General features: G+C 40.0%; 1 protein-coding gene and 1 long non-coding RNA gene across 2 annotated transcripts; one reads left to right on the plus strand and one right to left on the minus strand.

The window, feature by feature from the left end:
- Window positions 1–8,548: 8,548 nt before the first annotated feature.
- On the plus strand, window positions 8,549–9,131 carry LOC144713768 (uncharacterized). Its single transcript, XR_013584140.1, has 2 exons — window positions 8,549–8,843; window positions 8,935–9,131. It is a non-coding gene; the product is annotated as an uncharacterized LOC144713768 (long non-coding RNA).
- Window positions 9,132–13,868: 4,737 nt separating this feature from the next.
- On the minus strand, window positions 13,869–18,317 carry EMB2656 (ARM repeat superfamily protein). The gene is made up of 10 exons (XM_078588665.1): window positions 17,871–18,317; window positions 17,304–17,507; window positions 17,080–17,225; window positions 16,728–16,996; window positions 16,421–16,515; window positions 16,088–16,235; window positions 15,145–16,021; window positions 14,780–15,080; window positions 14,439–14,700; window positions 13,869–14,343 (listed from the first exon to the last, which is right to left on the minus strand). Exons 1-10 carry the CDS (start codon window positions 18,300–18,302, stop codon window positions 14,090–14,092), a joined length of 2,988 nt encoding a protein of 995 aa, XP_078444791.1. The 5' UTR covers window positions 18,303–18,317; the 3' UTR covers window positions 13,869–14,089.
- Window positions 18,318–25,591: the final 7,274 nt, after the last annotated feature.

The following is a 25,591-nucleotide window of genomic DNA, read 5'->3' on the forward strand; positions in this document are numbered from 1 at the left end:
CCTTTTATACTGAGGGTGGATGACCCATCTTGACCACTCAATCCCCTCAAGGTGCTTCTTACTATAGCGGAGCTAAGACTTGTTTGAATCCCATGGTTAGAGACTCATAAGTGGTAGTTTTGTGGAAAAAGTACATACATCTATGATCTTGGGAATGAAAAACATGTGATTGATATGTAAGATTCAATACACACTGATGTATGTGTCTAACCACCTGAAACAATATTTTAAAAATTTTGATAAGATCAAGGATAACAATACTTATTGAATTCACATAGTTCATGAAGGAGGATAATATCTTAATTTAACTTTTGAAAACACATACATATCATATTACACATTGATGAACACAGTGTGATCCAGGTCGAGCTACTGAAGATTGTTCATGATCTCATGGGTATTTTCACTCATTTTAGCTCCACAATTGCTTAACATGTTACCTAGTAAATCTGTGGATTATAATCCATAAGGGTTTTTGGACACAAAAGGAAATTCAGCTTTAACTAAAATAAAGTATGGGAATTCTAGCCCATGAAATGAGGAATGGCTCAAATAAGATATTCAAGGGCTTTGAGGTATGGATTTTATTTTGATTTCCAAATTAGAAACATTCGATACTAATTTTACAGTCATGAAGAGCAATCTTAGAAGAAGAGGCTTTCTTTTTGGAAGTCATATATCTTCTGTGAGAAGATAAGAAGCAAAATAGTCTTAAATAAATTCTATCCATAACTATCACAAGCTCATTTAATGACAACTAATTCCTGAACTTGTTAAGATGTATACCAAAGAAATTCATGTATGATATGTAGGACGAAACTACTTGATCATGATGATTGAAAAAATGATTTAGGTAAATAGAGAGATACTTTATCTTAGAGATGGAAATACAACTTATGAAGATGTTATTCAAACATTGGTTATGAAAAAGAACATATGGATTCCGAAATTTAATCTGCCCACCTAACCAAGTTTATCACTTGGTAATGTTTTGAAGGTTATGGCGGGGGGTGGAAGTAAAACTTTCGATAAATATTGGAGCTGATAGACAAGGTAGAATTTTCAAAACTCAAACTTCATGAAGGGTGATGTAAAACAAAGTCCCACGATCGAACGACTCGTATTACACCATAGTGAGCAGGCGAGAAATGTGTGATGCAACATGGGTAAGTGATGCGATCTTTTGAAGAATCAACAAGAAGAATGACAGGAAACTAACTGACCCAAGATGGTAGGCCGATAGTTGACACGAGGGATCTTAGCAACTGATAGGCTCCCAATGACCCAGACAATCGGCTCAAAGACCAACGGAGTGGGGGACGATCACCATCCATGAGCGTCCACGATCATCGCCGAGAGCGATGCATATCCGACACCAAAGAGAGAAATCCCTAACACGTATTTTGGGAGGCTAATCCTATAATTCAAGGATGACAAATGGAAACCTTTGGCAGCGGCGCGGTCGAGGACGACACTGATGAACTTTATGATATTGTAAAGTGGGGGGAGGGGAGGGAAGAAGTGACCTGTGAGCGCAGCCGTGGGTGCTCGAGACGGAGCCCAACTGTAGCAAATTGACGAGGAAGTCCAGTTCGTGATCATTGTTGCCAAGGGCCGGGTGCGGACATACCAAGGGTTTCCAAGGTGGGGGGTGGAGGCCGCAGAGGTTGCGCATAGGCCAGAGAAATTCGTGGAAGGAAGCAAGGGGACAGAAGGGGAAGGACGAGGATCTCGGGCTCTGGGCAAGCGCAGTGGGGTCGACACACCAATGGTCATCGGCCGTAGTGGAGTGATCAGTTGTAGTGGAGGGCGCAGCCGACGGCTGCACGTAGGGAGGGAGGGACAAGCCGAGTATATCAGGACCACATGATGATGGGTGGGGCTGCAGGTAGTGCAGGTGGTTGAGGCGCGATTGGGTTGGTGTTGTAGTTGAGTGTCATTGTGCATTGGGCCGTGCACGGAGGTCGCTGGCATTTAGGATGGGTTGTAAGGGGCCGCAGGAGCTGAGAAGAGCGACTGTCGAGGTGCGGGAGGACCACAGGACTTGCAAGACGGGACTTGGGTCCAACGGTTGGACCTCTGACGACAGGGGTTTGAGTCACGGAGATGCAAAGGTACCCGTGATAGCCCACGGCAGCGGTTGTGGCAGCCGCGATTGGGAACCATGATGGCCAGGTGAGACCGTCGGTGGCAAAGGAGGAGGGTCGAGTCACGCCGTGTGGTTCTTGAGCAGCGGGGGGAACCTGCACCTGATGATTTCTGAGGATGCTGGTAGCAAGGAGGCCCGCAAGTAGTGTAATTAAACGGGCTGATGCGAAGACGTGCGAGCAGCACGTTGGTACAACGCCGATGGTGCAAGATCAATAGTGAATTATTGTGATGACGATTGGCGAAGAATCACCGGCAGTAGAGGCCAACAACCAGGGCTCCTACAATCTTAACCTGCAAAACACAAGTAGTGCTCCTCCAAGGAGGGGGAAGGTGGAGACTCCTTGGTGCAAGAAACGACGAATTATGTTCTTCTTCAAAAAGTCTCCAAAAAAATGTCCTCCACCCTTTCCTTTATCTGGGAGGAGAGGGGTGTGGTTGCCCTAATGTGCCACCTTAGAGGAGGAGTCCGAACAAAGCCTCTCCCCTAAGGATCAAAACAAAGCAAAATAAAAGACATAAACCTCGAACGCAGAGGAGGCCTGTACACACTGGGGGGCTCATTAATGACAAAGGAATGAAAAGAGATAAAACAAAACAACACTAAGGAAGTTGTAGTCAAACTTGATATCCAAAGTTTGGGTTCTTCACATCAGCTTGGGCTCCATGACGCAATTGTTGACGACTTTGAGCTTGATCTGCTGGATGGTACTCCATCAAAGGGTTATCATTAGCTGACGTGACAAGATTGGCCAGAATCATTTTCACAATAAAAGCACACCATGATTATGGAATCAACAAATTTGATGAACGAGTATATAATACAACCTGTATTATACATCCAAGGTGTGCAATTATGGACTGAAAGTTTCCCTAAGTTGGGATATGATTTGTCTAAGTGATCAAATCTTATGTGTTGAATGAGAATGAAGATCAACCATGTGTGTATACATCAAAACCAGTGGTTACACAACTACTATCTTAATTGTCATATTTTTATACAGAAGACATTATAATCATTGATAATGATGTACAAATATTGTCCTCAATAAAGGAATGGCTGTCAAATATCTTTTTTCATTAAGGGATTTGGAAGAAGCAATGTATGCATTGGGAAAATAGATCTATAGAGATATGTCAATAAGGTTATCAGCATTCTCCAAATCCATGAACATAGGATTCATCACCAAACATGTTAGGACAGGGAAAAATCTTAGGGAGGTCCATTATACCAGAATAATAAGATTCATCATGTATAATACTTCATGTAAAAGACCTAAAATGGTTGAAGCTCTAATTATTGTGAGAGCTAAAATGATATGTGACATTTACCTAATGCCTTGAGAAGACATAAGTGATAGAACTAGATTACCATATTTTATTTGATTAAAAGAAATATTTATTCATTATTATTCTCGTGTGATGTTTTCAGTATTTTAATTGTTCCAATTTGATGGACATCAAATTAATTGGATATAATAGCACTATCTGATCCTACTTACACGATAAGTATGTTTGATCTTCTTTCAGATAGTGTAGAGTTATTAAGGACATATGGTGGGTGCTCTTTTGATATAAAAAATCACTAAATTGATCCATATAATCCCTACATGATATTTGTGAAACACGATTATATTAAGTGAATTAGAATGGAAGTATACACACCTTGATATAGTTAAGAGGAGAGAAAGAGTAATTAGATAAACCCACGTGGGACTGATCATCATAGAGAGATAGGAGATAGAAGTGGCCTAATGTGCCTTGTTTAAGACTCTCCAGCAAGCTGGAGAAAATAGATCAATCATGCCCAGCTTGGTGTTTGTTGTGTCATAGGAGAGTCCAGACAGACTCTTGGTGAAGATACTTGCAAGTTGCTGGGAAGAGGCAACAATCGGGACCGAGTCTGGTCGCCCGTGACTCGGCGAGCCTCTCCTCTTCCGGTGACGAAGCTCACGACGGTGCCCTGACTGCTCGGGATTCGTCTGGGCGATGGAGGGCGGTCGGACGACCCGCCTACGTCAAGAGGAACCGGTGCATCAAGCGGAGAGACACATGGTCGCAGCGACGTATGTGGTATTGTCTCCCCCTGGAAAACGGGGGGGGGAGAATGGCAGCGGCGGCGAAGCGCGGGGACCCTCCGGCGTCGGCGGTCGGTGCGGCATAACGGCAGAGACGGTCAGCGGTGACAACGTAGCAGCGACGGCTCCAGCTCCTCGTCACTATAGAAGCCCAGTCTCCCTCGGACGAGTCCTCTCTCCTTGCGAAACTCACGGCAACCTTCTCAAGGGTAAGCGTTAACTACAAGAGTCATTCTTCAAAAAAAAAAAACAACAATAACAGCAACTTCTAATCAGTCGTCTCTTCTCCTTATATAGGGGAGAGAGAGGGGAGGGTACCCTAAGGGTAACCCCTGTAATTGTAGGGGAAGGTGTGGTCCAGAAAGGCCAATCCCTTCCCCCCTAGTGGACCCCCAGAACAGGTCTGGAAAAAAACCAGGAGGGGCCCAAAAACGACGAAGGTCCTCCCAAAACACGCACACGCGCACAAGTCTAGGGAAAATTAAAAATGCATAAAAGAAAGAACTCGCCGGGAGGACAGCGTCAGGTTGTATACTTGAATGCAAGGTCCTTCTCATCGGCTCGGGTTTCACGGTGTGGTCGTTGGCGTGCCGCCGCGGGTTGACCTTGTGCTTCGGCTCGCAGATGGTCCTCCATCAGGTCGGCGAGAGGATGGCTGTTGTGGCAACATGACTGACTGGATGGAGCAACGTGGTGGCCTACGGCTAGGAGGAAATGGATGGCTTCTGAGATGACTCCCCTTCCCCTTTTTTGTGTCGGCTAGGTATGTCGATGTTTGGAGAGGTCGGTGGAGATGTCGGCAGCGGCAGCAGCGTGGGCTTCCAAAGGAAGCATAGGCTTCCAGTAGAGGTGCCGACGTCGAGGGCTGAAGATGATGGCGGTGGCATGCGCCTAGGGTTTTGGAGACAGCCGGGGAGACCGCATGTTGGAGGTGTCGACGGCGATAGTAGTGCGGGCTGCAGGGTTTGGCGGTAGCTAGGGAGGCCGCCTGCTAGATATGCCAATGGCGGTGTGGGTTGCCGGCGATAGGGCTGGCAGTGCGGGCTGCCGGCAGCTAGGGTTCCAACAGTGGCTGGGGAGGCCGCCTATTGGAGATGCCGACCCCTGGAGATGCTGACGGCTAGAGATGTTATTGGCACCAGTGGCTGGAAGAGAGACCTTCCGTGAGGACCGATGACAGGAGATGCCAATGACGGCTAGAGTGGCAAACAGCGAGAGGCTACTGATAACACCCTAATTTCGGTCTTTATTTCATGTTATTAGCATGATTTATGCATTTAAAAGGCTTAAATTTGGGTTGTTATCATATATTTACACAAAAATAATGCTTCCAAGTAATTTCTGATTTTCCCTAATTTTCTGTTAATTATATGAATTTTTAAGGATTTATTGAAGCTCGAAATAATTATTTTTGGATGAAAATGGCACATTAAAAAGTTTATTTCGACATTTATCAACATGGGAATTAATCAGGGAATTTTCTAGAATTTTATAGAATTTTTTACGAAGTTTTAGGAATTTTCTGGGATTTATTTCAAGAAGAAATGCATTTATTCTATGAAAAAAGGGCATATTTATAAGAGAAAAAAATGTATTTATGCAATTTCTAGACTTTTCGGGGCAACGTTGCAAAAAGACCCTGAAAACAGCTCTCGGTCGCCACGGCAGGCGTAAAGATCCTATTTAAAATCATTCAGGGTTTTATTGCAATTTTTAATATATATTTTTAATGTTTTAGAAGAAATCGGAGGAGAGAGAGTGCGCCAGGGGCATATACGCAATTACTTTTGGGCGGTGTCCAAAAGCAATTCCAGGCTTTTTAAGGACTTTTCTGCAAAAAGGAGGATTCAAAATGCGCCAGCCAATGAGAGAGCGACACGTCATTGCGTGTTTAAAAACGAAACTAATAAATAAATCAATTTTAAATCCAATGGATTAAATTGGTTTAAAATTGATTAATTAATAACTTTTGATCCTGAAGTTCGATTGAGATGATTTTTTATGGATTTGTTCGTCTTGATCCCCTCTTTCTATCTGTACGGTTAGATCATTCAGATCTAGCCTACATTGATAGATAAATATTAAGTGCTAAAAGGGGGTAAAATGGTGATTTTTACCCTATAACCTAAGTATAAAAGCTAAATTTTGAGAGGGGGAGCTCATTCTGGATGGTGCTCTATCACAGCTGCAAGACAGGGAGGAGCTCTAGCTTGGATCAAGTTATCTGGTACTTTTTTTCCTTGATTGTATTTGAACTTTTATGCATTTTGAATGAATTAGGTTAAGTTGTTTGTTTCTTCATCTCTATTCTGATCTGAACTTCTAAATCGCTTGGCTTGAGCGGCATGTACAAGCCCTGATTAGGATTGAGAGGAGAAATTGAGGGATTTACCTTGGCATTCAATTGCATTCCAAAAGAAAACTCTAAAAAATTTAGTTTTAATTCTTAGGAGATTAAGATTTCCCTTTTTATTTCTGATTTAGCAAATTCTCAAAACCAACCAAAACTTAAATCAAAAATTTCTTCCAACCTCTCTAATTGAATTCTTTGATCCATCCAATTGGATCAATTAATTCAATCTAGAGCCCACATTTCTTCTTTTCATCTCATCTCTTCTACCCCCCTCTCTAAATTCTCACCTAATTAGGGTGACTTGATCCTCATTGAAGATCAAATTCACTCTAATTAGGATCTAAAACACCAAAAATAAAATCAAATTGAAATTCCTACTTGCTTCCCTTGGACGACACTCATACTTATCACTATACATATTAAGTAGAGTTTTATAAATTTTATTGCATAAGCCAAAAATTCACAACGACAAGGGCTAAAAAATTTGCGTAATTTTCACCCCTATTTTTGGCTTATCAGCTACCAACGACGATGAGCAATCATAGTGAAGAATGCCAGCGACGAGGAGAGGCCGGTTGAAGGGGTGCGGTGGCCTGAGATCGGCGATTAGAGAGTCGTTGGAGTGTAGGTGGAGGGTCGCCAATTAGGATGATCGGAGAATGAAAGAGAGGACAGGAGGGTCAGTGCAGCCTAGTTCTCTGATACAATGTGAAACATGATTGTATTGAGTGAATTAGAATGCAAGGATACACACCTTGATATAGGCAAGAAGAGAGTGAGAGTAATTAGATTAACCCACGTGGGAATAATCACCATAGAGAGACAGGAGAAAGAAGTGGCCTTATGAGCCTTGTTTAATAGTATTATTCCTAAATGTCAACCAGATTGACTCATTTCACGATTTTATAAGTGATATATTGAACTTAGACACCAAGGACATCTTATGGATGTAAGACAATGTGTTAACTAAGGCTTATGAGTCTCTAATCATGAGATTCAAAAATGGCTTAGCTCAGATATAGTAAGACATACACGGAGGTGGTTAAGTGGTCAAGATGGGATCATTTTCTAGTAATGTTATTTTTTGATAATTTTATTTCATACGAGTTTTACCAAAAAATTTTATGATAATTCTTAAATTATCATCGATAACATTTATTCATATAATATTTAAATCAAGTTACTGAGTTGTATATGTTTATAACTTATGAATATCATGTTATCAGGTATATTTGTCTACAATGATTATTATAAAGCTTTGAAAAAGCCTCCAAGTCTGATGCCAAAGTCTCCATGTGCGGTAAATGATAAATAATAATGGCTTAAATATCCAGCTTTTCTAGCTTATCTTTCCAATACCGGGGAAAGATCTGAATTAGGGATCTCTCGTCCTGATGCCGGTATCGAGACAAATGCTGTACCGGTTGCCAGAAATCAAATTTCTGGTATCTGTTTTTTCTTATATCCGGATATCAGATGATGATATTGATAATCCCAGATTATCACATGATTTTATATGTATTTCTATGCTAAAATGCGTCATTATCATTACTTAAATACATGTATATACTTTAATTAACTGATCTTCATGTCTTCCTCACATTTTCACCCTGATTCAGTATTGCTGTTAATTCCCGAATTCTACCACTAACCCCCACTCAACTCATCAAGTTTAGTGGCGAAGATCTAATGCTAGTATGAAGTGTTCTGAATGAAGGATGAAAGACTGACTCAAATGATGGAGGCGGCATGAAGAAATTGAAGGGAGCTGAAGCCATGGTCCTGGGCTCTTCAGAGGACTTCAGGAGACTCAACACAGGCCCAAAACCATGGGCCCCATTCTATGAGAGAAGCCCAGGAACAGAGTCAAGAAACCAACCAAAGCAGCTCCCAATGTGGAAGGATCAAGGAGAAAATGAAGAAATCCTAACTAAGGGAGGAATCATTATCTAGCTAAAAATGGTTTCTGAAGACTGTAATATGATTGGAGGGGGGCCTATCACGTGGCTGTAGGGCCCCAGAACCAAATCTGGTCGTTCATTCCATGTCAGGAATCAACAGCCCAGATTTGGTCCCAAGAAACCCTACTTAAGCTTCTCTTCCTCCTCTTTGTAAGGGATCTTGATTCTATTGAGAAATTGTTGGAGTTTTTCAGCTCTGGATCTTGATCTTGAGAGTGGAGAGAGGATAGAAGCAACATCCCAGCTCAGGAATCTTCAGGCAAGAGAGGAGCTCTGCAGGAATCCTGTAAACCGTTGTCATAGGTGAGAGTCCCTTGCTAGAGAAACGACCCCCTTCTTCCCTGCCAAGTTTCCTTCTTTTTTTCCACTCCAGATTGACCAGCAACCTATCCAGAAGGATAGGCCTGTGTCTCCTCTTTCCAACGCCTCCAAGATTGCCTGAAACGGAGGTCTGCAGCTCCGGATATTCAAGTTTGAGTGGAGGAACCTCCATCACCGCGAAGACCGCCGCTGCCGCCGACGGGCGCTACTTCTTGTAACTTTTTCACGTTTTTTAACCATCTCTTAGGATATTTTACATTTCTTTTTGCATTTCTGTCTCATTTCACTATAGTTTATCAAATTCTTTATAATTTTAAGTGTCTCTTTATCACTAGTTCTTTCTACTAAGAAAAACACACAAAAGAGATCTTCTTGATAACAATTCTACTAAACTTATTTCCTGCTCCCTGTGGACGACCCCTTGCTCACTACTATAATTTCTCTATAGTCTAACAAGGGTTATAAATTTTACTGGATTGATCTGGGAATTAAACGACACATTTTACCCAATTTTTCTGGATTATCAGATATCAGCTATCGGTGGCTACCGTATCGATACTCGATATCGAGATCCGTCTCGATGTCATCATCTGCCTCCATCTCTCAAGAAAAAAGGCGATATCGGATATCGGAGTTGGATATCAGATTTTGATATCCAACAAAGAAAGGTTGTAAAAATAAATATAATTCGTCGTAGTTGTCATCTTAACATAGTTTGTAAAGGAAATCCGTGGGCAGCAGGTAAGCGGAAAACTTTCTGAATAATTTAGTGGCTCGTTTAATATATACAGCTCGAATTTTTTATTTTCTTCCATATGGGATAATAGGATTCGGAGTTTAACATTAAACTCTGAATCCAATTATCCCACACGGAAGAAAACAAAAATTCTGAGGTGTATTTATTATACGACCAAAAATATAATAATTATTTATCTTTATATATATATATTAAATGTATTATTAATTCGTTTAATATATATCCTACCCCGTTTAATATATACAACTCAAAATTCTTGTTTTCTTCCATATGGGACAAAAGGATTAGGAGTTTAATATTGAACTCCGAATCCTATTATCCCATATAGAAGAAAACAAAAAGTTTGAGTTGTATATAGTAAACAAGATAACAAATAGGAAAAGCATTTCTTGTTGTTTACATAAATCATCTGAAATTATGAAATTTATTGATTTTTCCTCTTAATATTGGATATCGAAATCTGAGTACCAGTTCCAATATCTGGATATCAAAATCCGATATCCCGTATCTGGCATCCGTCTCATCCTTACCCATGCGATATCCGTCCCCGATATACGTTTTCACCTGCCAAACGATATCAGTCTGATATCCGATATCTGATATCAGACACCGCCCAATTTTTTCCACATATCGGATATCGAATGTCCGATATCGGATATCGGACGAACATTTCCTAATCTGAATATTCCTAATCACCCCTGGATTCAGCATAGATGTCATGGATTAAATTTCTTAATGGTTTGAATAACCCACTACAATAATTTGAGTTTTAATCTGACCTCTTCAGTACATAAATTTAGTATCTAATCATTATTCTATGATTTGAGATTTTTAGAAATATTACAAGGACTTTTTTATTTTGAATTCATATTGGTGGGATATGATATGCCCAGTCAAACCTACATTCAGACTTAACCTATTTTTAAGAAAATAGCCTTTTCTGCAATCAAGGCCTTTTTAGAAAGATTTCAACAAAAGTTTAGTATTTTAACATTTAACTTTTGGTAAACTTCATTACCTTAATTACTGATGGATAAATTTGGTATAATATTTAACGTACTTAAAATGTTATCAATCCAAATTCCCCAGTCTTATAATATACTTTAATTTCCTTGGATATTTGTCAGAATGAAAATTTGAACCCAAACTGATCCAGAATATTAGAGGAATCTTATATAAAGTGATATATATAAATATCTTTGATGATAGACTCTAAAACTACCGTTCAGTGAAAGTATGCTCCCAATTGGTCTTACATATGCTAAATTTTTCATACAGATAGTATTTTTAGAACAAATTATTGGAGGGTAGGAAAAATAATATCTAATTTTATGTTGTTACCCATAATGGTCCATTAAATTCAGGGGAGGATATGCAAACAAGTAATAATAGTAGAGGGAGGCATTGTAATATTGGAAGATCCTAGTGCCTTCAAATATTTGGAATGTTGATTTCCCTTAAAAATGATGCATGAATTATTAATTATATTTTATCAACCTGTCAAAAATCCTCAAAGAAGAATGAAGAAGTCACCTCAGGTCATTAGAATTATAATTGTCTCAGATTTCCTTACGGCCCACTTCAACTCTTTTTTCTGCACTGCATAACAAATTATGGATACTTTTAAGACTTGACGAATGCATTTTCAATTGATTTCACAAGTTGTGTTCTATCATTTTTCTCAGGACAATATTTTTCTAATTGGATAAGTGTCACACTTAATGGTCATTCATAGATATTTTATAATAACATGTGTCATTCTGAATTATAGTCAAATTCTATAAAAAACATGGAAGTTTCATCTTAAGAAAAAATGATAATTATTTTCCAAAAAATGATAATATTGGTGAACAAATCCAGTGCCACTAACCATATTTTTTCTCCTAGTTTCTCCCCTAAATTCATGGGTTGACATTATTTTCCTAACTAAATATAGTGAGTAACTTTTCATGTGTCAAGTTGATAATAAAACATGGACTACTTAATATTGCATATTATCTTGTTCTTCTAAGGTGGTATTGATGTTTTACCAGTCATTTTCAATGCCAAATAATTTTGTTATGTATCTAATCATTACTTCGGGATTTTTTCATATATATTTTTTTCTCATTTCTATATCTGATTTATGCAGGAATATTCATTAAATTTTTCACACTTATTACAAGGTAAGCCATTGGGAGCAGGTAATGCCGAAGTAAAATTTCTTTTTCGGAAATGTTTTTTTATATATTTTTAAACATTTTTTTTATATTCTCTGATTTTTATAGGTATTAATTTCAGTGAGAACAAATTCACATAAACTAGAATTAATTTTAAAAATAAATGAATATTCATTTTATTTTTATTATATTTTACTAATTCAATATGATTTTGGGATTTTTTGTGATTTTTCAAAGGAAAATATTTATTTAAAATATTAAAGAGTCATTTTGTTGGTGCCCTGGTGCTGTCACATTGTGGTGCAAGTGGCGGGCATATGAAATTGAGTGGACAACATGTAGCACTAGTCGACGGCCTAGAGGTCTGCTCCATGGTTGTTAAGTTGGCTGATCGGACCAATTCACGATCGGTTTGGTTGCGGCTGATCAAGTTGAATCCGCATCGTTGAATCAAGTTGACATGCATTGCAATAAATTCACAATAACTTCAGCCACACAACCAATTTTTAGATGTGGTTTGTAGTGTTGGAAAGCTTGACATCTTTGGCACATTCTACAATACTTTACTCAATAAAATTTAAATTAAATATACTAGATAACACAAACCTTGTTGTCACTTCTCCCAACGGCCAAGAGGTCCAGAATATAAATTGAACCTCCAAGAAGATATGAGAAAATTCAACTTGACTCCAAGGAGGCAAGTGGGGTTAGTCAAAAAATTCAATAAAATGTAATATATATATATATATCAAATAAATTTGAATTCTGTATTTTCAACCTTAAATGATGAATAATGTATTTGCTAACCTGAAAATAAGTGGTACAATTCAAGTGTAAAAGCACATTATGATTGACTTAATTTGATGTTACTGGTAATCCACCAACATTATTTGTGAAGTCTAGACAATAAATCTGTTCAGATACTTTCTAGCATCAAGACATTGTGAATCAATAATTTTTTCCACCAAGATAACTTTAATGAAGAAAAACGTATCAATATCATAAAGTGCATTATGCAGGGCCTACTGAGTTGACATGGATGGGATGTTAATTTTGTCCTCAGATGAAAAAACCGTCTTATCATATGGGACAATGCGAGAAGGGATTAAGTCAAACGTGATGAAATAACTGCGACAATGGACAAGGATGATCTTATCATGTCATCTAGGACGTCCATGCACTTGATCCACTGAATAGTTTTTATCAGATGCATTTTTTTTGTCAAGAAAATCAATTGTCATTATCTCCATATAAATAACTTCTGATAGAGACTTTGACCTTTCACTTCTAACTTATTTAAAACCTTCAGAAATGTCCTTTAAGTGAAAAAATGTACATTCTAGTGTTTGGAAGATTTTTAATATTGATTGCTGATAGTCAACAATTAGTCGGGCTTGAAAAATCACATGGCAACAGTTAAAACTTAAATAGAGACAGAATATTATGGCGAAAAGTAGATGACTATGTATAGATTATAACTGGAATCTGAACTCTTAATGAAAACATATTTTATGATTTTTAAATTAATTTTGGAATAATGCAAATCATACTTTATACTGCAAAGGAAGTTTCTCCCTTCATCTGGCCTTCATCTTTACTGATCTTGGGAGCGCATCGAAGTAATTATAAAGAGAGACTAGAAACAAACAAGCAAAAAAATGGACGCAAGAAAGAACCTAACCTTCAATGATTTTGAACTCCAAAACTTAGCCTTATCAACAACTAATGCACCAAAACCATGACAATTTTTTGTTTCCAAAAATAAATATAAATGAAACTACACACCGAGTAGACAAAAGTTCCACCAAAAATAATATAAACTTCTTTTCATAACTTGCAATGTGAAGCTCCAACAACTGCATTTGACAAAGAAAATAACAGATCCTCCTCTCCTATACGCACCAACACCTTCAGAAGACGTGATTCCGCTTCTGCATTCCGAGGCCTACTGTGTGCCTTCATCAGCAAGGACGAGCGGGATCCATGTCTAAATTCCCATACTTAAGCTCACTCCAAGCCTACAAACTCTTGCAAACACTAATATAAATAAAATCCCCCAGGGCAGCATCGAAAGGGCTGGCTGGACCGATCTTGAGTTATGCGGCACCATATTTTTGCCATTTAAAAAAAAAAACTTTTCACACCCGGCCCAAAAGGAAAAGAAAAAAGAAATTCGGCCCAGTCCCAGCCCAGGAGACTCGGCCAGAGAGAACTCCGCCAGGCGCACTTTCTCTCTCTACAGAACCGAGAGAAAGTGCGCGTGTGCATACGAGAGAGAGAAAGACCGTCGACAAGTAGCCAACTTGAGGTGGCTAGTCGATGACGGACTCGTCGGCGGATGTCACGTCCGAGTCGTCTTCGTCGTCGCGGGCCGTCATCCTGCTCATCGCCACCGTCTTGCTTCTCCTGGCCGGCCGCGGCGCCGTCGCCGTCGCCGCCGCCGGGGTGTAGTAAACTCTCTCGTCCTCTGAGGAAGATGAAGAAGAGGAAGAGGAAGAAGCCGCCCGGACCGCTCTTCCCCTCCTCCCAGTCGCCGCCGGCAGCTCCTCGTCCAGCTGCAACCTTTCTGAGACAATAATTCCGGAAAAAGCTCAGAAAATCTTTTTTTAAAAACGAAACATTAACATCTTGAAAATCTTATAAAATTAAAGGAAATCTTACGACGGAGTTGGGCGGCGGTCTCCGCCGGGAGGTCCTCGCCGGGGGTTCGGTCCAAAGATCTAAGCTCGGCGGCCATCTCCGCCAGCTCCCTCGCTAGCTCCTTGTCCTTCTTCATGGCCTGAGTCAAGGGGCCCAAAAGCCCACCCATGAACTTAATCGCCTCCTGCTGCGAGCTCCTGAACTTAAGGGCCGGAACGATCCTGCACAGCGCCGCCGCGTACGCTCTCCCGGCGGCGCTTCTCTTCCCTGCGAAACCCCCCACCTGAAACCAGCAGATGGGTTATCGCCACGTGTCCTATTTCTGGGAATTTTCAGTTTTTTTTTTTTTACTTGATCTTTACCTCCGTGGCTATGCGAATAGCGAGGCCTTCTTCGCCGTTCTCCACGTCGAAGGTTGACTCCCCAGGGCTGTACTCTTTCTCCTCGGCCTTGGCTCGGAGAGGAGTCTGCATCAGCTGTAGCATGAAACGGGAAACGTTGACCGCCCGCTTCCGGGCTTGAGCTCCGCCTACCCCTGCGCCGCCGTTGACCCCCGGCCACGTTGACCTCATCACGGGGACGAAGGCCCGCGAGATGCACGCTTTGTTGGCCTCCGAGAGAGCAGGGAAATGGTCAAAGAAGACCGACAAGCACTGCTTCAACCTGTCGAGAGAAAAAGGTCAACTAATTTCAAACCAAAAAAAAAAAAACAAGCGGACTGCGATACCTGTCCAGGTCCTTAGACTCGGAGAAGAAGTAGAGGCGAATGAGTCTGCCCAAGATCAGAGATTGCAGAGACGGGGAAATGCTCGGATAATGCTCATGTAGAAGAAGAATCTTCGAGAAGCCCTCTCCGAGCACGCCCTGGACCGTCTCGGGCTCGCATGGCGGGCCGACCTCGTCTTCTCCGAGCCCAGCGTAGAGCAGATCCAGCAGACCCACGTCCGGGTCCGGCCCGATGGCCCGGTCCAGCTCATCCGGCCCATGCCAGGTGACCAGATCGAGGAGCGCCCGGCAGGCCATGACCCGGACCGCCGACGCGCCGCCGACGAAGGCGAGCCGGAGCTGCTTCACCAGCTCCTCGCTGGGCCGGCTCTCCAGCAGCCCGAACAGCCCGAGGCACCTCGTGGCCGCTCGCTGGACGTCCACGTGTACATGCTTCGCGGCGGGGAGCAGCAGAGAAGAGAGCAGCTCGGCGGGTTCGATGGCGCGGCCGGCGAGGGTGCGGTAGGACGCGGCGTTCTCTAGAAGAAGGCCGGCGACGGCTAGGCAGTGGCTCCAGCCGATGGCGTCGGCGGTCCGCTCCCGGCACGGGCGGGCGAGCTGGGCGGCCACCGCCGCGACCACTTCTTCGAACTCGCCGGCGGCGGCGTGGACCTTCTTGGCCAGCGCGGCCACCGCCCCGCACCAGTCTCGGTCGCCCCCCAGGCTTATCCCGTCGCCGATCAGGACCTTCTCGCCCATCTCGTCCACGTCGTGGTCAAGCGGCCGGCACAGGAGCCCGCGCACGAACCCGCCCGCTGCGGTCCTGTTGACCGCGTCGGAGAAGTCAAGCGTCGCGCCCAGCAGCAGAAGCTGACGCGACGAGAAACGCATGTTCGGACCTGAGACAACCGTTGATTACTATCCCCGGGCTTGATGATCGTAGTCCGACGGTTGAAAATGGTTACCTGCAGAGAGATGGGCGTTGACCAATGCGATGTAGTGGGAGACGCAGGCGGGAAGGACGCTTTCAAGGAGGTCGTTCTTCATCGTAGCCTCGGATGCGTAGACGGCAGCCTCGGCGCCTGTTGTTGCCGCTGCATCCGAGCCTTTGGCCTGAAATATAAATTTCGATTTATTTTTTAATACTCTTGTTATTAGGAATTAACTTGTGTTGACTAAAGTGGGGGTCATGACTTAAAGATGAATACTTTGATGGAGATATTGCTCGTTTACACAAGAACCATACGTTTTAGGCCTCAAAGAATGCGTTTTGAAATTGTGGATATTTTAAATCATACTTCTGCTTGAACTTGCAGGTGTCTGCATACTGTCCTCCAGTAAAATGCAACTTCTGGCTCCATAAGTTGGACTCCTGTCATGCTTTCCTTTTCCCCTGATGTTCAGAATTAATAACAATTTAGAGTCAACCTTTTTTTCTGCTTAAATATTGGCAGCATCAGTTTTAAACATTCGAACCATTTTTTTGTTCAAAAGGTTTAGTATCGTTACTTGAGTCCAAAATCCTAAAACTGAAATCTTCAGGTTGAGTAATAAAGATTGGGGTCGATAAATAATGGAACACAGTGGTTCAAAGCGTCGCATTACCTTCAGGGTTGTCGGATTTTGATGATAAAAATTGCCGAATGCTCTGACCTTCATGAATTTGAATAGCTCCGTCCTTTAAAAGAGCTTCCATTACCGTCTCCCCGACCGATTCATACGTTTCCACGTCAAGATATCTTAAAAGAGCAATGGGATCACCATCGCAGCACTTGGCGAGCCAGACTTCCTTCAGCATCTTAAGACACTCGGTCTTCACTGATGGCGATCTGTCGGTCAAACCCCTCTGAAGAACTAGGGTTCTAAGCTTGATGCTGAACATCATAGGAAAAGAATTCATGAGAATTCATCAAAACCCATTTTGTAAGTATTTAGAAATATTAATCAACATGAAAACCTGAGACTTTGCAGTGGGAATTTAGATGCTAAAGCCCCGTACGCAGCTTTTCGCACAGATTCGTGAACATCAAGTGTACGACTGATGACAGATGCTGATGTGTAATTTGAAGGAGGTAAGGACAGTAAAATCGTTTTTCGAACTTCCTGTTCATTGGTGAAATTTAATATAGGCATAAAAAGCTGCCAAATCATGAGTAAAGACGATGTTAATGAGATAAGTACCGCGCTTGATTCTTGGGATAGAGCACGGAGGAGAAGATCAACAATATCAGAGCTTTCCTCATCGTTTGCAAACCGTGAAAGCGCGCGAACAGCACAAATCCGAACTTCAGGAACCTTGTCCTCGACACGTTCTTTCATGGATTCAATGACATCATCCCAGACTTCATCGCTCACATCAGCATCATCTGACAGCAGTAGTAAGATCTAGCAGTATAGACATCATGATGGTCACAACACTTAGAAAATGTAGAGAATTATACTGGAGTATAGTAAGATCTGCTGGATACGTTCGGAAGATTAGATGGATACGCTCACAGACCATAACTGAAACGCCTCGATTTGCTGATGGAGATGGTAAAATTACTTCTAGTGAAAAAAAATTGTAATTGAGGCCGATTTTTTCTAGAAATAACATCATTCACCAGGAATCGAAAGGGAAAAGCGGAGAAGAAGTGAGATCAGACTGGCATTACAAAAATTCTTTGAAAACAAATAATTAAGAAAAAAAACGTGAAAAGAAGACATGAATCGAACGGCCGCAGGCATTTACTGAAAAGGAATCGTCACCTGAGAAATAATCTGGCACGCTCGGAGCCGTGCTCCTTTCTTGGCCGCTTGCGCCGCCACATGAAGAAATCTCATGAATTGCAGAAGGAATGCGTTGCAGGAGACGCGATCGGACTTCCCATCCCCCCGCACGGCAAAAGCAGAAATGAATCGGACAATCCTCTCAGCCGAGGCGGTCTTCTGCGAGACCTCAAATAGTGGTGTCAAAGCACGGATAAACGACGAAAAAAAATCGAACTGAACGGTGGATCGAATTGCCGAGAGTTCCCGAAGCTTGCGCTGATGAACTGCTTGAGATAGCCTGCATTCGTCCAGAATCCTTGCAATCTTAAGCGCCAGTTGCTTCCCATCTTCCTCTCCCTCCACTCTCTCCGCCATTGTTCTGCAACTCTCGCTCCCTCTCTCTCTCTCTCTCTGAAACATAGAAACCATCTTCGTTGATATTTGAAATCTGTGGGCGGGAAAAATGATCAGAGAAAAGGAATTTGGGCCGTTTTGATTATATTTATACTGGGCTGGGCCGTCGAGTGCAAAACTTCTTTAAAAGTTAAAGATATTTTTTAATTCTCTTCTTTAAACTTTCTTTCATTTGATTTTGGTGGGTTGTTTTGCTCACCAGAACGGATTAATGTGAGGGGCTTAATAGTATAGTTTTAAACTTAATACTCTTATTAATGGGTGTATATCATCATTAACAGGTTGATTGACCAACTTTAAACCTTTGACCTGATCGTGAAGACCGATGTCTCAAATTTCCACTTGACAATTACTCATAGGTTTGGACATCTAGGACTGAGGTCCGGTTTGGCCGGGCCAAAACGGAACCGTAGGTCCTCCATTTGAGCTGGAGGACGAAAACGAATGCCGCTTTTGAACGGACGGAACGGAACGGAACGAACTTGCGTTCTGTTATCCTTCCGATGAAATTTTTTTGTCATTTTCGTCATTAGTCACCATTTTGTCATCTTCACGATTCCATCATTCGTTCATTCTGCCAATGGTCCATTGAAGTAAACCGAACGGAACGGAACAGATGTCCCAGTGACGGAACGGACGTCCTTGAACCCCCTCTTCCCCTCTTCGTTTGTCGCCTCTCTCCCCCTCTTCGTCTATCGCCGCTCTCCCTCTCTTCGTATGTCGCCGCTCTCCCCCTCTTCAGTTGTTGCCTCTCTCCCTCTCGCCGTCTCTCGCCTCTCTCCCTTCGTCTCTCACCTCTCTCCCCCTCTTCGTCTGTCACCTCTCCCCCTCTTCGGTTGTTGCCTGTCTCCCCCTCTTCAGCTGTCGCCTCTCTCCCTCCCTCGTATCTCATCTCTCTCCCTCTCTCACCTCTCTCCCTCCCTCGTATGTCGCCTCTCTCCCTCTCTCTGTCTCTCGCCTCTCTCCCTCTTCATGTGCCATGTAATGAATGTATTTACCCAACTTAACAACCACCGCCATGTAATCTCTATTGTTGTTGAGGAAAATTTAAGTAATGATTTGAAATGAAAAGGGTTTTTAATCACCATGTAACAAATGTATTTGCCCAAATGTAGATAGCCCCTCAATAAAATACATAAAATGTGGCTATAGACAATCGACGTAGCAAAATGATACTTTATACAGACATAAGATTATGAAAGCAACTATGGATTTTTATTTAAATGCACATTTGAATCGATAAAAATTTTGACGATTTTTTTTATGTTTTCTAATAAATACATTAAAAATTCATCATCGGTGAAAGTCATCCGTCATTACCATCGTTTCATCCATCATTTTTGTCATCCGTCATTCGTGACGAATGACAGATGACTAATGACGAATGACGGAAATCCAACCGTTCAGTCATCCATCCGTCGCTACGGACGATGACGGATGAAAAAATTTAAACGAGCAGATGATGAAACGTCATCCGTCCTCCAGCTCTATCCTCCATTTGAGGCTGGATCGGTTTGTCAATCAGGTTAAGGTCCAAGGGTCAAACCAGACCAAAACCGAAAGTATATTATTTGATATTTATTTAATATTTTTATAAAATTCTAAAAATATAAAATCCAACGTGACGGAGATGTTTCTATTGAGCTAAGCGTAGACACCATATAGGTGACCATCGGTGGGCACCCACTTGATGTAGAGGATATTTAACATTACTATGAACATAAATTTTATACTTTGACTTTGATATTGACTAGTCAACCTGACCAAACCGGAACGGGTCTGCGACCAGACCAAGACTGAACTTGAACGAACCGGAATCAAACCAAAGTTTAGGTAAGGGTTAGGTCTTTGTTAAAACCCCGGACGAGACCAGGGCCATCAAACCCTTTACTCTAAGGTGTTAGATTTTGGTGATTAATCAGAATATTAGTATCATGGTTTTGAACATAAAAATATTGTATTAGTTTTCACTTGAGTATATAACATTTTAAGAAAAAATTATCTTTGATTTATACATGAACATGCTACGCCTAACATTCAGGAAAAATGGCAAAATTTTTCAAAACATCTAGAGTATTTTAAAATTTATTACATAATGCCAAGTATATCAATGCATGTCTTAAAAACCAAATGCTTTTTCATAAATTGATTATGAAAAACTAACCCAACCGATCACTTCATAAGTGATCTTTGAACATGATCCCACAACTACAAATCCAAAATTGGCATAAATTTCATAAATGTCCTTGTCCTTGAGATTAATTAATAAAATCCTCCCAACTTAAAGTATATTGATTAATTATATTAAAAAATGTCATGTATGTGACCCTCTAAGGCCATGTATCCATCGAGTTAGCGACTTTAATAGCCCAATAAACCTTCTTCGATTGACCTTGTTAATTGTTTATATTGCATGTAGATTAATTAATCGAGGATTATTTTACCCAATCGATTGGTTAAGTTGATAAACATGTGTTACAAAGTTACACCTCGCGCCCTAGAAGATACAAAGGAGTATGATAACACTAGCAAGGAACCTTATTGTCATCAGTCATTGCGTATATATGATTGCTCATATGCTTGACGCTCCTAAGATAACTAGGATTACTAATGCAATTGAAAAGTCATCAGAGAAATGTACCTTTCGTATTTCATTACATTTGCCGTTGACTTCCTCATGTCATCTTCCATGAGATGTCTCCTCTTATACCGAGGGTGTATGATCCCATCTCGATTGCTCAATCATATTCACGAACTTCTTCAAGCACTTAAGCTCAGACGTGTTGGAATTCCATAAATAACAACTCATAAGTCATAGTCAAAGTACAATTGTTCATCGAAATTAGTTATTGGTGTCTCAGGTCTATGGACCACTTACACGACTATGACATGATTCAACTTGATTGATACTCATGTATAATATCATTTAGGGATTCATACAAAAAAAATTAGTGAACTCTTTACCTAAAGAGAACCCACTATTCATCTCAAGTGTCTCCATTCTTATGGCCACAAGATCACCCTTACTTTTCATACGATTAGGATTAGACAATATTATTCTATCCATATATTTCAATCATTCTCTTGAGTATCCTTCAAATACGAATATTAAGAATACATTTTTAAACTGAAATAATTTTTGTATTAATATATCATCATAATTCACTTGGTCATTGCATGTGTTCAAGGATTTCATATTTAAACATTGCATGAGAATAATAATGAATAAATATATGGTAAATGAGACATGGTAGCCGGATTGGCTTGTATGCCACAAAATATCATCATGTATGTCATTCACATGTCTCTCCATAGCTCTTGCGGTTTATGATGTCATTAAACTCTCCATAAATTGCCATTACGACACACAGCATAATGCTTAAGGTGGACATGCATGATAAACAAAGTTTTAAATTATTAAATGATGAATACCTCTTGAGATTTTTTATAACCATGTTCATTATAAGTGATAGATGGTATGAGATAACAAACAAATATGATGTGAAAGTGTGATGGAAATATATGTAGTTCGCAATCCGATCACACATTCCATATCGCGCTCCATGTTCATTAATTGAACATATTCATTATAGTGCAAGTGTGGAGCTAATAACGAAGTCCATGAACACATGATCGAACTTAGTGAATTATGATGAGATCGTAATATGGAGATCACTAGATTATAGGGTTATGTTCTAAATAATTCTATTCAAATATATACTCAAGAAAGACATCGAAGTATCCGAATAGAATAACACTATCTAGTTTTACTCATATGATGAGAATGGTCTTTCTCGTAGCCATTATTGTGGAGACGCTAAGGATAGATAGTGGGTGTTGTTTACTGGAAAGAGTTCACTTAATTGATATGTACGGATCTCTGAATGGAATTATACCAAATTATCAATCAGGTTGATTCACATTGCGGTTGTGCAAGTGGTCCTTAGACCTGAGACACCAAAGATGCCTTGTGGACGGACAACTGTACTTTTTTTATGGCCAATGAGTCCCTAATCACATTATTCTAAACATTATTAGTTCGGGTGCATCAAGAGTTCACAAAGACGATTGAGTGGTCGAGATGGGATCGTCCACCCTCAGTATAACAAGTGACAGCTCAAGGAAGATGATGATAGGAAGTCCTTGGCTAAGGTAATGAAATATCATACAAGAGTTCTTTGATGATTTCTGAACGCATTAGTACTATCTCGGATGGCCGATTAGGGTTTCACAATTGACCATGCCATAAGTCATTGTAGGAGTGTCGAGTGGATGAGGAACTATACGTACACAATAACCAATGGCGAACAGGTTCCATGAGTCAGTTGATACACACTCCTTTGTATCTTATAGAGCATGAGGTGTAGCTTCACACCCCACGTGTTAGAAACTCAACCTATTGATTGGGTTTAAATAGGTCTGGCATTAATTATTCTACATGATGATATATATTAAGTAGACTAATACATAGGCCAAGAGGGTCACACACAAATGGTCTTTGGATATCGGATGATATACTTAAGCTTTGGGGGTTTTTTTTTAAAATACCCACTTAGTGTAAATAGGGGGAGGCTCTGAACAAAATTCACCCATGCCAGAATTTTTCTGGGGCATTCCCATTATTCTCCCTTATCCCCATGGCTCCTCTCCACCCTCGTTGGGATCAAGACGACATAACGATAGCGATGGAGGGTGAACGGAGTTTGCAAGGGTGAAGGAGGAGACTCGACATGCGGAAGATTGTATGGATATGTCTTGAGGCTGCACACTTGAGCAGCTAAACTCATTTTTCTCTGGGATCCAAGAAATTACATATCTGATATGCACACATGCACTTCGTTTCATATTTTAATGATGTCGTTACAATTATGTTTAAAGTCATATGCTACGGATCATTTTCATTTTTTCATCCATATCAAGGACTTTAGAACCCAATTAATTTTTCTTAATGAATGTAGGATTTCATTTCATGAAATATAAGCAACCTCTGTTTCCATTTCTTTGTTCATACTTTACCATTTTGTTCTTTCCTTATTGTCCTGTATTGATTTTGTTGTAGCCATGAGTCTATATAAGGCATGAAATCTGTATAAGAGATTTAAATAAATTGAAATTGGGCATCTCAACATTTATCTTTTAACTTTCCTACCCCTACAATTTTCATAAATTTTAAAACAAAAATATTTAATTGGAGTAGAGGTAAGTCAGGTATTCCAAGGGAGGGGACTTGATCTCACATCCTCTTGCTTTTTCCACATCATATGTCCTCAAGTTGACCAGTCTCTCTTGCTGAAACAGGTCATCAAGTCTGATTTGTTAATGATATAAATGCATGATGATATGGTAATACGGTTCATTTCATAGGAAATACATGAAGTTCCATTAAGTCTGAACGCAACATAAATTTTCATGTCATTACTGATACCCCTAGGAGTGGTCAATGGTGCTGACTTGCATTTTTTAGCTATCTTGATTTAATTGGGGAGATTATTATATTACTGTTAGAGCAAGAATATTTTCACCAAACTCTCAAGCCTTAAATTATAAGAAATTTACATTATAAAACTACAAATCATTCTAACATGGATTTATAGGTGATTTCAGCTTGAATTAAAATCTATAATTTATAACAATATCATGAAATTTAAAGTTGATTTATTGGTTCAAGGTATTTTCTGGAAGCCTATTATATTTATCCCCAATGAATATGACATTATAAAATATTTACAACTAGAAACTAGTTAACCTAGAAGCAGTGAATTAGATATTTAATTATTTTCTAAGTGATAGAAGTAAGCTCAAATATGCGTTTCTATCTAGATGACACCAAAGAGCTTGATGATTTAAATATATAAAAAAGTTCTCCCTTAAGTATTAAGCAGTAATTGATACTATTTTGTAACTATTCCATATTATCCTGAGGTCTGAGCTAGAAGAAACAGAGGTTAATCTAGTGATTTTTTCTAATCGAATCACCTTCCTTAATAGCATCCTATGTAATACCTTTCCCGATAGAATAACTTCAATTGTGTCCTAAAAGGCAGCGAGATCACAGGCATTAACCCCATGAAATTTATGAATAACTAAATAAAACTAAAATAACATTAGGATTTAAAAGTAGAGTAAATTACCATCACAAAAACCAATAATTGGTGCTGAGATGATATTTTCAAGCAGAAGAAATATGAATCCAATGAGATATTTTAACTAAAATTTAACAAATTAATGATGCAATCCCCTTTTGTTGAATCGATTCTGATATCATTTTATTTCCATGAATGAATCATTAAAACATATACAATTATTTGGCCTCTAGACATATACATGCAGTCCTAGGGATGTTGAATATCCTCATATTATAATTGATTAGTGACATCGTCCATCATTGATGATCTTCTTGACATTATGGTTATACTAGAGGGGAGGGAACCTAAGGAGAAAAGGGTAAAGATATCCCAAGATAAACTGGAAAGCATATCTCGGTAATGACCTTTTTCTCTTTATACTTAAGGGGATGTTTCATTAAAATCCTTGTATTTCTAGAGTATCATTCAGTGTCCAATAAACCTTCTGTGTATGAACCTCTAGACCCGTGTATTAGTCTAGGTAATGACTCCACAAGCCCAATAACTCTTTAACTTATTGACTAATAACCTATATATATCCAACATTTAGATTAATTAATAAAATGTCAATTAAATACAAAGGATAGATTGGTTCGCCTACATGTGAGGTGCCAAGGTATACTACTTGTTCTAGAAGGTACAAAAGGTTTAAGCAACCTTTCATAGAATCTTTTTGTCATCATTTAAGTCAAAATTATAATCAAAATTTGAACCTATTTCATCCCCCTTATTTAGGCCCATTTGAGCACTTCCTTCTTGGACCATTGGTCTTGAAGCCACTCATAATTATCAAATCCATTTCCCCTGAATTCTCCACACATGAAACTGTAAGATATTATCATACTTAAAAAGCATCGAGTTAGATAAAGTCAATTGGGGTTAGTGATGGAAAATATTTTTATAAGATGTAATGATAAATTGGGGTCAGTCAATTGGGTTGAAATATAGAAAATGAAGAATAATATAGATCAATAAAGAAGATTTTGAATTTTTATGAAACTTGAATGTAATCTGCGGGCATTACAAATTATTCTGCTCTGTATACCAAATAAAAATGCATTTATCTGTAATACAGTTATCTAAAGTTTGCTATTATTTTGAAACGTTAATAAACCCATATATCACCTTATATATATAAATAGTCTTCAAATATTACCAATTTTTACTATTCATTCACTT

The sequence above is a fragment of the Wolffia australiana genome, chromosome 16, assembly GCF_029677425.1.
Source record: "Wolffia australiana isolate 7733 chromosome 16, ASM2967742v1".
In the NCBI taxonomy this organism is placed as follows: domain Eukaryota; kingdom Viridiplantae; phylum Streptophyta; class Magnoliopsida; order Alismatales; family Araceae; genus Wolffia; species Wolffia australiana.